The sequence below is a fragment of the Equus caballus genome, chromosome 12, assembly GCF_041296265.1.
Source record: "Equus caballus isolate H_3958 breed thoroughbred chromosome 12, TB-T2T, whole genome shotgun sequence".
Lineage (NCBI taxonomy): Eukaryota > Metazoa > Chordata > Mammalia > Perissodactyla > Equidae > Equus > Equus caballus.
Window position 1 is genome coordinate 14,604,369 of NC_091695.1, and position 17,339 is coordinate 14,621,707.

The following is a 17,339-nucleotide window of genomic DNA, read 5'->3' on the forward strand; positions in this document are numbered from 1 at the left end:
AAACTTTTAAGTATATGCAACAGATAAGATGCATCATTTTGTTGTGTCTTATGAAGTACTCTCATTTCCACACAGAGGCACTCACATGAGTTAAATCACATGGGTATGCACATGGAAAAGATCAAGCGAGTGAAAGATGTTCAAGAACTATATATATATCTATCTATATATATAGATATATATATAGCTACAAAGGCTAGCAGTGAGAGCCTTTTTCCACTGTAGGCATACACACAGCTTCAATCCTTTGGAATTTGCTCCATGAGACAAAATTATGTAATTTTTGATGTTGACACAAAAGTTCTTCATTTGTGTCTGGAAGCAATTTATCTTTTAGGTGAGTGTAATCATAATCCTCATAATAGTAGTGATAACAACTAGCACTTAGTAAGCACTTACAGTACTAGGTGCTATTCCTACTAACTCCATGGGGTATTATTTTCATCCCTTTTTAAAAGATAAGGAAACAGAGGTTAAAGTGACTTGATCAAGATCACACAGCTAATATGTGGAGGAGTTTGAAATAGAAACCAAGTGGCCTGATCCCAGAGCATCACACTTAATTTCTGCTTTCACTAGAGGCTTTGCTTCGTTTTGGCCTCATCAGGACAGTGATGAAGCAGTACTGTTTAGAGCATTAATGCAGGGTTTATGAAGCCACTGTAAGCATTTAGGGAGGAAACAAATGTGTTGTATGTCAGTTTATATGATGATGTTTAGATGATTGCCAGTCCTTTCTTTTTTTTTTTTTTAAAGATTTTATTTTTCCTTTTTCTCCCCAAAGCCCCCCGGTACATAGTTGTGTATTTTTAGTTGTGGGTCCATCTAGTTGTGGCATGTGGCATGCTGCCTCAGCATGGCTTGATGAGCGGTGCCATGTCTGCGCCCAGGATCTGAACCAGCAAAACCCTGGGCTGCCAAAGTGGAGCACACGAACTCAACCACTCGACGGGCCCCACTAGTCCTTTCTTTATTGTGATAAATATGACTAAATCATGTCTATTTTCAGAATGTACTTTTTCCATTCTGTGTCAGTGAGTGTGACACTACACTCGGTACCTTGTCAGGGCACTTTTCTTTTTCTTGACTTGGGAAACATGTAGAATATGTTTAATTAAATAAATACAAAGAATTAATCAAATTAATTCTTGTCCACATTTCCTTTGAGGTAAGCTGTATGACCTTAGTTTTTTTTTTTAACTTTCATTTCAGTTCTCAGTAGGTGGAAGTGAAAACAGTGTACTTAAACCTTAATTGTTGCCCGGTATAAATTTGTAAGAGGTTTATTAATGAGTTGAGTCTCTCAGTAAAATACTGATATGGAGTCTACTTTTGGGAACCACATGTCGTTGATTGATTTCAGCACTTTTATTTATTTTGAGCATCTATTTTTAGCTTCGCAAAGTAAGTGACCTTCTCGTTGTGTAAGTCCCTGTTGTAGTCAGCTAATTATTATATGAGGTAGTCTGAGAAGAGTACTTGGCACATGTTTTGGCACATATTACTGCTCAGTAAATCTTAGCCATTGTTATTGCAAGTTGTTTTACTATAGTTTACTTATCTAACTATGGGATATGTTATACCTGTATTTTGGATGAGTCATTTGAGATTCTTACAGTGGTTGTGACAGATAACAAAGGTGAAAGCAGTGGTGCTTTTCCAACTGTACTCTTACTTTATCTCTTCAGCAGCTCCTAGAGTTGGAGTCGAGGTGGGTTGGGGACTTCATTCTTCTAGTTGTTCACTCCTCAAATCTTGGAATCATTCTAATCTTTCTCCTTCTATCACCCCTGACATTTAATATGATAGCAAATAATAGACTCTCTGCCCTTTCTCTCCTATAGTCTCAACACACAGCCAGAATGATCCTTTTAAAATGTAAGTCATACCAGGTCATTTCTAGGCAGAACCCTCGACTGGCTTCCTATTGCACTCGTATCCTAAAATTCTTAAGGCCTACACAGTCTTAATGTGTTCTGGCCTTGTGTCACAGAGATAACTCCATTATTAATACCTGGATTTCCTAATGTTGTTTCAACTAGCTGTCATAGAGCTAGTGTTATATTTATTGTTAACTGGACAGAAAATATAGAGATATAACTGGGCAGGTCTCTTATTATTTTACTGTTTCAAAAATTCTTAGTTTTTTAGCAGCTACTTCCTTCTAAATTAATTTTAGAATTTTGTCCAGGTATGCTTTTGATGAGAACTACATAAAATTTATATTTAATTTGGGCAGGATTGTTATCTTGACAGTATTGAGTATTTCTGTCTAGGAGTTCTTTGTGTTTCTCCATACTGTCAAGCTTCAGAACATTTTGCTGTTTTCTTCCTATAAGTCTTTGACATTTGCTTGTTAAGTTTGCCTTTAGGTATGTGTTCAGCACCCATTTTAAAGGGAATACCTTTTTTTGTTCTTATTTGCAGAAGCACTGTTTTAAATATTCATTTTTCATCCTTGTATATGGCAAGTTCCAGAAAACATGTTTTAGTTTGTTCATTTGTTTAGAAGTACAAGTTTGTGATTGGCTTTTGTTAAGCAGATATGAAAGTAATGGAAAACTGAGAAATTAGTTATAGAGTTGATTTTTACGTTATATTAGTAGTTTTAATTAATAGAGAAAGGAATTACCATTGATATAGTGTTCTTTGTTTATGATGAATTTATACTATAAAATCAGAATGATTTTGAATCTGAAAATGATTTTTGCTTTGAGAATTAGTTGTTATGGAAAAGCTTACATAAATCATGTGAGAATGTACAGAGTTATTCCAAAATATTTGATGTTCTGTTCTTGATCTTTGAAGGATAGCAATGGAAACTTGGAGTTGGCAGTGGCTTTCCTCACTGCGAAGAATGCCAAGACCCCTCAGCAGGAGGAGACAACTTACTACCAAACCGCGCTTCCTGGCCGTGATAGATACATCAGTGTGGGAAGCCAAGCAGATGCGAGTAAGTTTACTTCTTTCTTAATATTTTGACAGGAATGTAATGAAAAATTTTCCTTGGGGATATATTAATTTTGTTGAAGCAGAGGTAAAGGACAAAAAAAAAGACTACTTTAACCTTGGTTCTTCTTAATGTATTTGAAAGGAGCATGTTTTAATTAGCTGCATTATATTTTTTTCCAGATTGTATTTCATTGGTATATCCTTTCATAGAGCACCTCATGGAGTATTCATTGTTTTGAAATATGGAACAGCTACAGTGTTACTCATTAAAGAAACAAAAATTTCTAGAATTTTAAATGGGCAAAATCATTTGTTTTATGGATTTTAAGTGTTGGTAGAGGCTTAGTATTATTTTTGAAGATAAAGTAGTATTTTTCATTACTGATAGCTTTACCATTTAGTAGAATTTCCCTTCTTTCAGTCCCTGCCCCTCCCCAAAATAAAGATTTTGGAGAAAGGTTTATTACCATGTAACAAAATAAGCACACACACGCATGCGCACACACAGGTACATATGGAAAATTTTATGGACTAATTTTTATTCTTAACATGAATACTTTGTGCTTATATAGCACTGAGTTTTTCAAAATACATTCAGTTACCTCCATATCTCATTGTGGTGTAACTGTATTCTATAAAATGTAGGTATTTATTTTTATGCATTCTCAATTAGAGAAGTTTGATTACTAACTTGTATTGGAAGAGAATTTCTGATTTTGTTTATAGACTTTCTCAAAGTTAGGAAATAACCAGGAAGAACCCATTCACATAGATGTTTATAGCTATTAATTGGCATTAAATACTGTTTAATGTTGGTTGATTTCAAGTTTTCAGGATAATCTTAGTATTTTTGCTCTACAAATGATCTTATGTCGGCTAAGCCTGGAATACTCCTACTTCACACAGATAATAGGTGATAATCGGGAGAAGTTTTATGTGTGTAAGACAGACCCAGTTGCTGTGTCCAAGTTGAAGACACACTGTGGCTTGACTCCTGTCTGCATCTCTGACTTCGTTTTCTACTGTTTTGTTCTTTTCTCTTTACACTGTGATGACGCAGAATGGCTTGAAGTTCTCATCCACCCAGTGCTATTTAATTTCTTTTGTCTTTATGCTTGCTTTTCCTTCGAAGGAATCCCTTCTAGCCTTTACCCCCAGCCTAATTTCTTCTGGCGTTGTAGGATTTAGCTCAGGAGCTAATGGCTCTAGAATGTTTCCCCTGGCCTCTAGTTTGGACCAAGTGCTTTTCCAGCACCCAGAGCATACCTGTGTCTTAATGAGTACTGTGTTATTTTAAAATTATTTGCTTGTGCCTTTCTTGCTTACCAAACATGAAGCCTAACAGGGCAAGAGACTGTTGATGTTCCCATGATCATATTAGAATGTCCTAGTTTCTCAAAAAGTGTTTGTTGAGTTATTTTTGATAATATGTGTAAAAACGCCATCCCCAGAGGCCCACCTCTGAAGACAATTTGGTGGACTGGACCGTCCTCAGGGCCACCTTGGGAAGCTTATACTGAAGATGGCAGGGCCACATGAGGAAAGGAGCCCTGTTCACCGTGTCACCCCAGGAGAGTCACTTCCACCCAGGAACACTTGGATTGAATGAGGACATATTGTCTCAACCAAAATCCATAAAATGTTAAGATTGCCAGTTCATATTGATGACTCTTGAGTTGTTTGGATTGGAATCCTGGTCTCTTAGTTCATACCTTTAGGGACACCCTTCAGTCTTTGCCCTTGCTTGTCCCCAGTGACCAACCAGAAGGACAGACGGAGCCTCAGACTAGGAAGATTGGGGAGCTGTGTGGGCAGTCCCAGGCGTCCCTGCACAGGAGGAAACTTGAAAACAGGAGGAGAGTGGGCCTCACCCAGGGATGGCCCCCACCACTTGCTCTTGTGCACAGAAAGGGACATGGCCTGGCCCTGCTTTGTCCCCTAGGTGTGCTGTAGGGCCAGGTGGGCCTCGACTGGCAGAGCCAGGCTGCCATCAGCCCTGTGGACCTCCCCCAGTGCCTGGAGAAGTGAGACCCCTTCTACTTTCAGAGCTCACTTAGGGGTCTGTTTCCTAGACCCTAGCTGGCCTCCCCTCCCCCAACCAACTGACACACCCTGGTTACAGCCACCTGTTTACTTTGGAGATGGAACACTCCTCAGGGTTCCGAGCGGTCAGTTGTGGCCCACAGGGCACTGGCACTCAGAGGCACAGCTGCGGAGCTCTCCCCAGCCATGGAGGGCCTGCTGCCTGCCATCGCATCCACTTTCCAGCTGATCCTGGGGCACCTGTGGTGTGCTCTGCTGGTGATTTCGGAAAGCTTGAGCCAGAGGCCAGGTCTCCCTGCGTTCCACTGGGAGGTCCTGGTATGTCCTGTGGTGGTGGCTTTGATAGTCAAGACAGGACATATTTTCAGAAGAGGGAAGTCTCCAGGCGAAAGGTGTTCTGCCTGCAGTGAAGTCAGTAGAGAATGTGGGGAGAATGCAGGACCTGAGAACCGAGCCGTGGAAGCCCTTCAGTGCCCTCGGGTGGAGGCCAGTCCTCTCCCGTTACGAACCTTGTGCTTGGCAGCGATGAATACAATCCTGAGCACATCAGCACTTCAGGACACTGTCGACCTTCTGGAAAAGGCTTTGAAGAGCCTGCCTGTTAAAGTCTCCAAAGCAACTGATGAAGAACAACATCAGGAAAGAGCCAGATGGTTGCAGCAACAAAAGCAAGTTGAGGAAGAGCTTCCAGGAGAAATCCTCTCCCTCCAAACCGAGGAAGCAACTTTGCAGCACGAAAACACCAAGCTCGAAGGTGAGATTCAGCAGCTGAAGCTCAAACTTCAAAATCTGCATGAGCTACATGATGAAGAAGTTGGGCCACTTTACAGAAGATTCTTTGAGGAGGAAAGGGTCTGCTCCGAGTTGAAGAAGAAGCTCCTCAACGTGTGCTGGGAGATGAACTCCACGTACCAGCTTCGCAACCTCTACAAGAAGATGGCTGAAGACCTGGCCCAAGAAGTGAAGACGTGCACTTCCTACTATCACAAGGAGAACCTCTTCCAGATGCAAAGAGCCAAAGAAAGCTGGAGGGCAGCCGTGTTGGCGGAGAGAAAGCTCGAGGAGCTAAGAAGACAAAACGAGCACAACAGGCAAAGGCTGGCCATGTTGGAGGCCTCGTTCCAGCCTTTGCCAAGAGGCAGTTTTCCTCCAGCTGCTCCTCCCACGGTCCCCAGAGGCCCAGAAGTGTGGGGGATCCCCTGGGCCGGTAGGACCCCCCCAGGAAGGAGGATGGCCCTGCCATGAGGCCTCAGGGGCCTGGGGTCACCTGCAGATTGGACTCAGCATCCACAGCAGCTGGGCCTTCAGCACCCCAGCCACAGCAGGACATCTGCACGGGTGTTCTCTTTTCAAAGGAATTTTGATTTTTTCTGTTTTTAGTTTAGCTGCTATTACTTACTTAATTATTCTTCTTCAAGTAGATAAAGCATTCTAATGTGTAAGATATTTTTTCAAATAAAGTTTCATTTAATACATTGCTTATCAATTGCATTCTCTGTCCTTGGACCCTCTAGAATAAGACAGTATAAGGATTGAGTTTAGATTTAAATGAAAGGTCACTATTCATTAAGCCATCATTAGAGTAGGACATAGAGATGTAGAAAACAATAAAGACTGTTTCTGTGTGCCCTGAGCCCTTATTAGGAATCTGCGAAGTGACAGTATTTGCCTGAATGAATTAGATTGTTAGTAAAAACCAATGGAAAAGCAGGAAAAAAAAAAAGACTTCAACATACTCCCGTTCACATTTCATAATGTTTTGATTTATTCCTAAATTTATAGATTAATTTAGAGGGTAATTTTAGATAATTTGCACTCTGTTTTTTGTTCTGTAATTTTTTAAATCTTTGTTGTATTGTTTAAGATAGTGTTTCTTGCCAAAACATTTCTCAATGTTTTGCAGTCCATTTTATGCCGTTTTTCCTTGGTGGCAATCACACATGCACCCACACCCACACACACAGACACGCACAAACTACAGTACAGATGTAGAATACTTTGTTATGTCAGTACCTAAGGAAAATGTAAAATTAAGAGATTCAATTTTGAAAAATTATTTAAAATAAATAAAAGAAAAAGATCATGCAATCCACCGCGATGTACACAAAAGAATCCTAAGTCCTGTACACAGAAAAGGAGAGGTGCCTGATGTACCCGACAAAATTCCCAGTACAAACACTTCACCCCAATTGTGCAGATGAAGAGACTGAGATGCAGCCGTTTCCGGAGCTGAGACAGGGAGGAGGGAAGGGCCAGGGATGTGGGGCTCCCAGGGGCCAGCGAGAGGGAAGCCCTGGGCTGGAGGCAGGAGGGGAAGTGGTGTCCTCTGGGCCTGTGAGGGGCTGTCAGGGGAACAGGGAAAACTGCCCCTGCCCTCTGCCCTCCTGTCGTCCCACCTCCTGCTGAAACCTAGGAGCCTCCCAGAGGCCTGGGCAGTGCAGGCAGAGGAGTCAGCCCGGGCACAGAGGCGGCCAGAGAGGGGCCCCGAAGGAATCTGGAGAGTGACCAGCACACTGGACTCTGCTGAATCCGAAGTGCGAGCGTGTTATTGCCTTCCTTCCCATCCATTCATTGTTACACTTGGAGCTTCTGTGATGTCTTCTGCGCTGTTCCAGGTGTTGGGGATGCAGCGATGCATGAAAGAAAACAGCCCGATGAGGACTGGGGGCCCCAGAGCTTACATTCTACTGAGGGGCAAGGTTAGATCATAAAGAGCAAGAGACGAAGGAGGGAAATACGTGCTCTACAGACGATTCCTATAGGGGGATGGTAAGGGCGGTGACAGGCTAACACTCAGTGGGTGACATTTATGCTGAGATGAAAGGTAATAGGAATTAGCCTGGGAGGTCATGGGCAGAATGTTCCAGGCAGACAGAACAGGAAGTATAGAGACCTGAGAGGTGGCTTCTGGGGCAGCGGAAATAGGACTGAGATGAGGGGGAGGGAAGGTGGGCAGGGACCAGGGCCCACTGCATAGATGTCTCTGTAGTGCAGGGGAGTGACACCAGGGAAGGGTGTAGACCTGGGGAGGAGACAGAGGGTGGATGGGGGTATACTGTGATGTGCTATCTACATAGATCTCTGTGGCTTCGAGACAGTGGAATGTGGGGTGGGGGAAGAGGGGGCAGCGTTTTGGTGAGGGGCCTCACAGGGGTCTGCAGGGAGCCCTGGGGCTGGCACTGGGGTGGTCATCACAGAGGTGGAGGAGCAGGACTGATGGGGCTGTGTTTGACTGTTGTGGGGTCTGAGAAGAGGAATGAAGGAGGACTCAGAACTTTTATGCTCACACGTATATTATCTGCGGTACTTTAAGAAAATCATAGTAAAATCTTTGCAGGGAAATCCGGAAAAAACATCAGCTGTGTGTGGATGTAGTACACTGAGTGAAAAGCTTTTTTCGAAGGAATAGAGAGGGGAGTAGTCATGTCCATTTGGACGTCCATGAGGTTTCGACCATCCATGAAGGCCCTGGGGATCAGAGGGTCTCACCTCTTAGGCGCTCCTACAACAGGGGCTCCCAGGGCAGCTCCAGGAGGGGCTCGAGGGCAGGGTGAGAGTTCCCAAGGTTGATGCGTCCACTGCCTTAGTGGAGCCGATATGATGCTACTCGTGGAGATGCCAAGATGAACACTCAATGGCCTGCAGCAGAGTGCAGAGCCAGTGGAAGAGAAAGACTCACGGACTATAAATGCTCATGGAGGTGGCGTGTGCACCCGCTGCTGGCGCTGTGCCCAGCTCTCGAACTGTCCCTGCAACAGGTTGGGTGTTGGATGGGAGGTCAGGGAGGGTCTCTGGAGGACGTGGTCCTGAGCTGAATGCTGAAGGAGAAGGAGGAGTTATCCACGGTGCTTTACACACTTTCAGGGGCATATGAATCACTTGAAGATCTCGTTACAAAGCGGATCGTAATTCATAAGGTCCTGGGTGGGCCCGAGTCCCTGCACTGCTCCCAAGTGATGTCCATGCTGGGAATCCACATAGAATAACAAGGTTCTTGAGATGAATGAGAGGAAAAGTGTAGGGAAGATAAAGAGGACAGTGCCATTTCTGGTCAGGGTTCTGCTCAGACACAGACAGGAAGGTACAGACAGCCTGGCAGAGCAGATGTACAACTTCTGCAGGAAATCTGCTCCCAATTATCCTCTCAAACGCTGCTAACTACATGGACGGATCCTGTCCCAAGTACACGACCTGTTTCAGAGAGGCATGAGGAACCACAGACTTGGGGTCGCTCTTGGGGAAGCCAGCCACGGAAGACTTGCTTTAGCTTCAGAATGCTCTAGTCAGTCCACAGCCCCCCACGTCCCCTCGCTTTCAGCCCAGACCTGGAAACCCCTCTTGACCTGTCCTTTTTCCTCACCGTCTACATCCAATGCATCAGGCAGTCCATAGATATTTCCCTCAAACTCCCTCTGTTCTCTTCTCTCCATCTCTGCCACCACCCTCCAGTATAAACCACCACTCTCTCTCTTCCCTTGGTCACTGTCACTCTGCTGACCGTCCTTCCTACTGGGCCCAGGTCACCATGCTTCCTCCCATCGACCTCCTCTCGGCAGACACAGCAGTCTCTTTAACCCATGACCTGGGCAGGGCCAGAACAAAGCCAGGATTGGACGTGTCTGACCAAGGTGGGCCTGACTCCTGCTCTCACCCCCATGTCTCCTGCCTCTGGGTCACAGATGGCAAGGGTGGGCTCACTTCCCACTGCTGTCTGGACAGCTCTGTTGGTGCTTGTTTTGTCCCTGGCATGTTATGGATAGCTCCCCTTTACACTCATAAAATGGCTCCAGTTACGACAAGAAATTAGATAGTCACAAAACCAATACCTTGCACTAGTTCAAACTTTTCCAAATAGTAGTGCAACATTTTAAAAAATATATAAGCTCATGAGAAAAATAGACAACATGATTTCAATCCAAATCTAAATGCAGCCTCGGACAGTTGAAGAATCATCACTATTTTGTCAATTTAGCCAGAGTGAGGACATCACGTTTTTGGTTCAGATGATTTCACATTCCTTCTTCCAGGCCAAATAGAAGCCATCTTTGTTTTGAGAAGCTCACAGTAAGAACTGAATGATATCAGGGATAACATAACACCAAATAGGTTGGATTAAAGTCAAGGCCTTTCCAACTTATTGAGGAACCAGAAGGGACTGCTCTTGAAAATCTTTTTGCAAGAGTCCAAGTAATGTAGATTTCAAAGATTGAAATCATCTTGTGAATTATAGATAAATAACGCCTATGTTTGTTCGACTCAGTTACAAGCACGTTTTGTGGGGATGTAAGAGATTGAGTCACAAGGTAGAAGGTAAAGACATGAAGTTGCTATACCCAGAAAAGGGCTCCTAGAAAGACAACACAAAGAGAAAGACAGCACAGTAGTGATCTCCTTGTGCTGGGGCTCCTCCCTGCCAGGCTCTGATTCAGTGGCTCTTGGGTGGGGCCCAGACATCTGTATTTTAAATATATTAAATATGAATTAGTATCCTGGTTAGAAGCACAGCACATTTTATTGATAAAGAAACCACAACAGCAAGCAATCTGCTCAGTATGACAATTAATTGAGATAAACCAGAAACTCCATTTCTCTACCATTTCTTTCAAGTGGAATATAAAATTACTTAGTGGATATTTTTCAAGAGCTACACACACATACACACCCACGGTGAAAAGATGCTCAACATCATTAGCTATCAGGGAAATGCAAATCAAAACTACGATGAGGTATCACCTCACTCCCATCAGAATGGCTATAATTAACAAGACAGGAAACAACAAATGTTGGAGAGGATGTGGAGAGATGGGAACCCTCCTACACTGCTGATGGGAGTGCAAACTGGTGCAGCCACTATGGAAAGCAGTATGGAGTATCCTCAGAAAATTAAGGATAGATCTACCATATGATCCAGCTATTCCACTGCTGGGTATTTATCCAAAGAACTTGAAAACACAAAGGCATAGAGATACTTGCACCCCTGTGTTCACTGCGGCATTATACACAATAGCCAAGACTTGGAAGCAACCTAGGTGCCCATCAAGGGACGAATGGATAAAGAAGACGTGGTATTTATACACGATGGAATACTGCTCAGCCATAAGAAATGACGAAATCCAGCCATTTGTGACAACATGGGTGGACCTTGAGGGTATTATGCTGAGTGAAATAAGTCAGAGGGAGAAAGTCAAATACCATATGATCTCACTCATAAGTAGAAGATAAAAATGACAAAAAAAAAAAATAACACATAGCATTGGAGATTGGACTGGTGGTTACCATTGGGGAAGCGGGGAAGGGGGAGGGCAAAAGGGGTGATTAGGCTCACATGTGAGGAGATGCACTATAATTAGTGTTCGGGTGGTGAACATGATGTAATGTATCCAGAATTTGAAGTATGATGTACATCCGAAAAAAATAAAAATTAAGAAAAAAAAAGAATTAAATAATTTGGATAGTGTGTTCATAAAGTTGCTTTGAGATTATTGAGGAAAACTGTTGTAGAAATATAATGTGGTGATTTCATTATAATAATATTAGTGTCAAACTGGGAAAACGTAGCCGATGAATAACAATAATTCTTTTCCAGTTAACAAATTTGTACCCTATTTTATCAAGTTCTAAGAAGTACAGCTGCCTTTTGGAGATAGTCTTGATCCAGCATTTAAATTTGGCAGTGTCATAATAGTGTTTCATGGTTTAAAACTGAGAAAGTAAGGAGATGTCATGCATTTAGCAGATTCTTTAAATTATTATGCTATATTGCTGATAAGAAATGAAATCTTTCATGTATTTTTAATTCTTGAAAGGAGTGGTAAAACGTGGGAAGGAAAGATGTATATTCAGACACAGGCCTCCTTTGAAAACACTACCTGTGCGCTGAAGGAATGTGGAGTATTGGAGTGATCAGAGTCTGAGGAAGTTTTCAAGGCAATGTTCTAGATACAAAAACTCTTTTTGAACATTTTCTTAACTTTATGTGAAATATATTTTTATTTGAAAGTTGACCATGGCTTAACTAATTCTTCAAATATGGCAGGAGTTTTTATTTTTTTTAATTCCTTGTTTTCTTTTTTAAGTAAAAAGTCTATTACAGACAGGACTATAGCATAGACAGAGCCTGGCTAATTTTAAGTGTGTCATCTATTGGTTGTAGTACTGACAAAACATCTGTATTTTGACGTGAAAGTCTCTAATGCTAAATACATATGATTACTTGTATAAGCTAGAATATAACTGTTTATGACTGGGTGTCTCTTTTAGAAGGAATAAAATACATGTGTTTTTAATGACTAGAAAAATTTAGCTTTTAAACTAAAATATCCCATAGAAGTTAGATTTGGGGCTTGTGGGGAAATTTTCATTTATTCATACCTGGGTACATCAGAAGATAAAGTAAATTATGTCACTTGATTTGAAGAACATATATTTTTGAACCTTCACTTAATATTCAAGAAGTTGTTACATTTTCACTAGTTAGTAGGACAATGATTGGCCTTTAGTGCATTTTCACCTTCCATTTTTGAGAGAAAAAAAAGAAACATTTCAAGGAAAGCTTGTATTCTGTATCATAGAGAATTAAGAAGTGGTGTACCTGGTGTTTGATATTGTTTTGGTAACATTCTATACTGTAATTTAATACTCTGTTGAATTCTGGGAAAAAGCCCAAATCATTTAGAGTATTAACAACACTTTTAGGTACTTTTTTTCATTACTTGGATTTCCTGTCCAGATTGGATATTGTGAATTGTCAGATGAGTGCCTCCCACCTCCAGCTTAAATTGGAAATAAAATTGTGTTGGAGTTTGGCAGTAAAAAATGCAAATGCAAGGAGGTAGCAATGCAGGATACTAAGATATCGTAGGTGAACTTAATAGTCAGAGGAGAGATTCTTCGAAGTTTTTGTGTGATGGCAAACTCTGTCATAGACATGAACATACCAGGCTTTGGCCCACTTGAAATTAAATAGTAATATTCTTTCTTTCATGATCATTAAATTCTTTTGAACTTTTTTAAAACAGGAGAAAAACAGTATATGCCCACCAGAACGAGATGTGCTACAATTGAGCAATCAAAGAATGGATCAAAAGATAAGAGGGATTTGGGTAGGCAATTTTAGCACAGAAAATAATGCCACATATTGGCTTAAGTTTTAGAGAAATTGATATAACACATTGGAATAAGTGTTAAGTGTTACCAATTTAGAATCAGTTTATTTGGTAAGGATTGCATAGAAAGTGAGAAAAATGTTGAAGTTCTGTCCTAGAACTCTGCTCTTAGTGATGTTGCTTGGCCAGCCTAAAAGTGATCTAAAGGACAAGTGATAGATCCAGGTCTAGTGCTCTCATCTCTGCTGAGGGCAGATCACGTATGTTCAGCAGTTTAGGAGTTTATTAACTGAACCCTGGTATTTTTCCCACCCCCCACATTTGTTAAACAAGTAACTTCAGATAGAAAAAAATTAATGCCATGAAAGTTAAATCTCTTTTTCCGTAGAGATTTCTAATGTATAAAACTGTTTTGATGATTCACTGAAAGTTAAGGTTAAGCTTAAAAATGAGATTCTACAATGCTCTGAAAGTTACTTGTAAATGATTGCATGCAATTAGGCTTACATTCTGTTACAATGTTCTGTAGAATGACTTGTATAACTTTGTGAGTTTTCTTTAATTTTAGGGAAGAAGGGTAGCCATGGACCTTTGTACTTTTTGTTGACTCATATAGAATGTTAACTTTAATTTTTTTTCACAATTTTAGTTTGAAAACATAGTAAAGTTGATGACAAAATTCCCAAATGGCTCCTTTGCTATTCACTTTCCCTTCTTACCAATGCTGCCATTATAATTTTTAGCAGGAATTATTAAAAACAGAACAAGACCATTTGGAGCTGAGCTGTTCAACATAGTTGCCAACGGGCACATGTGACAACTTAGATTTAAATATAAATTAAAATTAAATAATATTAAAATTCAGTTCCTATGTTGCACTAGACACATTTTAAATGCTCAGTAGTAGGCAGATGTGGCTAGTGGTCACCCTACTGGACAGCGCAGATAATAGTACATTTCCATCATCATAGAAAGTTCTAGTGGAGAGCACTGTTTTAGAGAATCTGAGTTCCGCAGTAAGAAGATTAGAAAAGTAGGAACATCTTAAGAGAGCTGACTGAGGGCAGAGGAGGATGGGAGAGTCAGGTAGGAAACACAATTTACATTATTTATGTCTTCTTGATTTTAAGTATTCTTTTAACGTGATACCTTATTCTATTTGTCCTTTGACTTACTAGAAAAAATTTTATATGGATAAAGCCTATGTTCTTAAGTCTTCTAGTTAGTGCCACTATGAAGATGACTCACTAATTTTTATCTCTATTCCATAGTCTAGATATCAACCTTTATTTGCTTAACAAATATTTATTGATTGCCTAATATGTATTAGATAGGTTTTTAGGCCATTAGAAAAAACACAAAGTGTCAGTTTACATAGGGGGAAGACAGACAGTAAGCAATAAATAAATAATGTCAGGCAGTGGTAAGTTCATGAAGAACAAGAGAGCAAGGTCAAGGGACAGATGGTGACAGGGGTGCGGTTGTAGGTCAGGCATGGGATATGCTATTTTAGATAGAGGATCCGTCAGGGAATGTTTCTTGGATGAGGTCACATTTATACAGATACCTGAGTGAAGTGAGGGAGGGAAGCTCGTGGATGTCTGAGGGAAATGCATCCCAGGCTGGGGCCTCCAGGCAGGAGTATATTTGGCTCAGGAGATGAATAGAGAGGACGTCACTGTGGCTGAAGCAGAATGAGTGAGGGCGAGAATGGTAGTATTCTCCCTTCTCAGCTCCTGCTGACCATCCCTATGTTCGTATTTGCCTTTCTCTCTTAAGGGCATCCCCATCCTTCTGGGGACCCAGTGATTTTATTTTGTATTAAAGGTTTTGTTTTTTTTACTGCTCTTCCTAATCTCCCAAGACAGCCATTTAGTCTGCAGTTCTATGAGTTTTTGTCTGCGTACTTTTCCTTTAGTTGCTCCTGCCCTGATACATATTCTTACTACAACTCTTCTCCAACTGTTGTTCAACACTTAACCTCCTCACTCCCAAAACAGAGTTCTTTCTGCTCATATCATTCCCCTGCCTAGAGATCTTCGCTGGTGGTAAATATAAATGTGGTTATATAAAAAAGTGTTTCCCCTATGCCTAGGCTTATGTAAATAAGGAAAGCAAGGAAAATCACTTTCTTCTAAAGTCAAAATCTCTGCATATATTGTAGTTCAATTAGATTATGGGCTAAGTGGATTTCTTTTGAACTAACTTGGAAGGCTTTTGTCATTTCATACACTGTCTTCATGGGAAAATGAGTTATGAGTTGTAAACAATGCATACAGTTAAAGTCTGCTTCATTGACCAGTTGATGATTGCCTGTATTTCGGATTTAGCAGAAAAATGTTTGGTAGTTGGTATTTAAGTTTTACTCAAATGCTAACTCTTTGGAATGTACAAGATTTTTTTAGGTTGAGTGTTATGTTTTGGTATATATACTTGTGACCTTACAGAGCAAATGTTTTAATTTGAGCAGTCTTGAACATGTTGAAGATTCCTCTTCATAGGCTTTTGTAATGTGTGATTTTCTACACTGGTATCCAACTAACACTAACGTACTTGTGCCCTTGAGTTGTGTTCACACTAATACTAGAGGGAGGGTTGGTTAAAACAAAGTTTGAGTGTTTTGCCAAGGTCCTCGCTTGGTACAGATATAAAAATATTTATAATACTTTGGTATTTGGATGGGATTTTTACATAGGCTAAACTTTTATTTAGTTTGGCCAATTAGAAATTGTTTACGCCAAGTTTATTCTATGTTCCTTTTTGAGTGTGAGCGTATAAGAAAATCACAGAGGGCTAGTTTTCATTGTGAAATTGATAGTTCATTACGTGTTTTTGGAAGTCATTCCCCTAACTCCAGAAAAAGAAGAAATTCAGGTTTTACCATTCCAGTGAAATAACATTTTATTTTCTTAATATCTGGTTTTAAAATCTTATCTGTATTTAGTATGCGAGTAAGTTATAATAGTCTTTCACGATTGCTGTATTGTTCTAAAATATCTTCTGGAAAGAAGAGGATTTATGGAGTAATGGGAACATCCTGGAAAAAATTATGATAATTATAGTGAAGCTACAAATAATAAATAAACTTTCTCCACTGCTTAAAGGAAAAAGTCTCAGCTTTTCAGTTAAGGACCAATAACTTCTCGCCAACCAACCTTTCTAGCATCAAAGGCTACTATTGCTTGTTTCTTCCTCTGCCCTCACTCAATACTTCTGACACCAGATATGTGAGTTTTTACCCCACACCCGACCAATTTTCTGATACCAGCTGAGTGTCCTGCAATTCAGTTCAATTCTGACACTACCTGGAGTTGGTATCGGATCCCACAGGTTAAGGGCTCAGTTGCACACAACTGCCTCCACCTAAGATGCCAGTTACAAGTAATGGGTTCCCAGGTTACTCACACTTCTCTCTGACTGGGCTACAAATTGAGGTTCCCATGACCCCCTCCTCAAGTTTGATAATTTGTTACAGTCTCTCACAGAGCTCAGGGAAACACATTCACCCGTTTATTATATAGTAAAGAATATGATAACGGATACAGATGGATAGCCAGATGAAGAGATGCATAGGGCAAGGTCTGGAAGGGTCCTGAGTGCAGGAGCCTCCGTCTCATGGATTTGGGGTACGCCACCCTCCCACCATGTGGATATGTCACTAACCCAGGAGCTCTCGCAGCCCTGTACTTCAGGGATTTCTATGGAGACTTCATCAGGTGGGCTTGATTGATTATTAATTTAATTTCCAGCCTCTCTCTCCTTCCCAGAGGATGGGAGATGAGGCTCAAAGTTCCAAGCTTCTAATCATGGTTTGGTTTTTCTGGTGATCAGTGCCCACCCTGAAGCTATACAGGAGGCCACCAAGAGTCGTCTCATTAGAACAAAAGATGCTCCTATCACCCAGGAAGTTCCAAGTGATTTAGAAGCTCTGTGTCAGGGTCCAGGGTCAAAGACCGAAGATGCTAGAAGCGTCTTTATGGCTTACCTTGCTCTTTGAATGGATTGTTTACCTATGCATGATTTTGTAATACTGTGCATTGGTAATTTGGAAAAGATTTCCTTCCAAGTCTTGGAAGAACGTCTGCATCATAAAACAGTCAATGTCACCTGATTTCACCAGAAATCCTTTAAGTATTGGGGAAATATCAAGCTCATAATGGTAGAAACAAGCTTTCCAAAATTCTGATTTTTGCTTGAAAATTCTGTGTTAGTCATTGTCAACAAATGCTGTCATTCATT

At 41.0% G+C, this 17,339-nt stretch overlaps 1 protein-coding gene across 8 annotated transcripts in view; it reads left to right on the forward strand.

Annotated features, from left to right (window-relative positions):
• The window catches only part of LOC138916617 (ubiquitin carboxyl-terminal hydrolase 25-like), a 93,371-nt gene that overhangs the window by 28,667 nt on the left and 47,365 nt on the right, over nt 1-17,339 (forward strand). For 5 of the 8 annotated variants that reach the window (XR_011423893.1, XM_070229572.1, XM_070229570.1 and 2 more), the window contains 2 exons: nt 2,809-2,953; nt 13,014-13,097. Coding sequence is in view for 6 of the 8 variants with exons in the window: in XM_070229572.1 (XP_070085673.1) it covers nt 2,809-2,953; nt 13,014-13,097 (229 nt within the window). In the remaining 2 variants the exon portion in view is untranslated. The remainder of the gene's footprint in view (nt 1-2,808; nt 2,954-13,013; nt 13,098-17,339) is intronic. The other 3 variants (XR_011423894.1, XM_070229571.1, XM_070229573.1) reach the window with 1 other exon arrangement.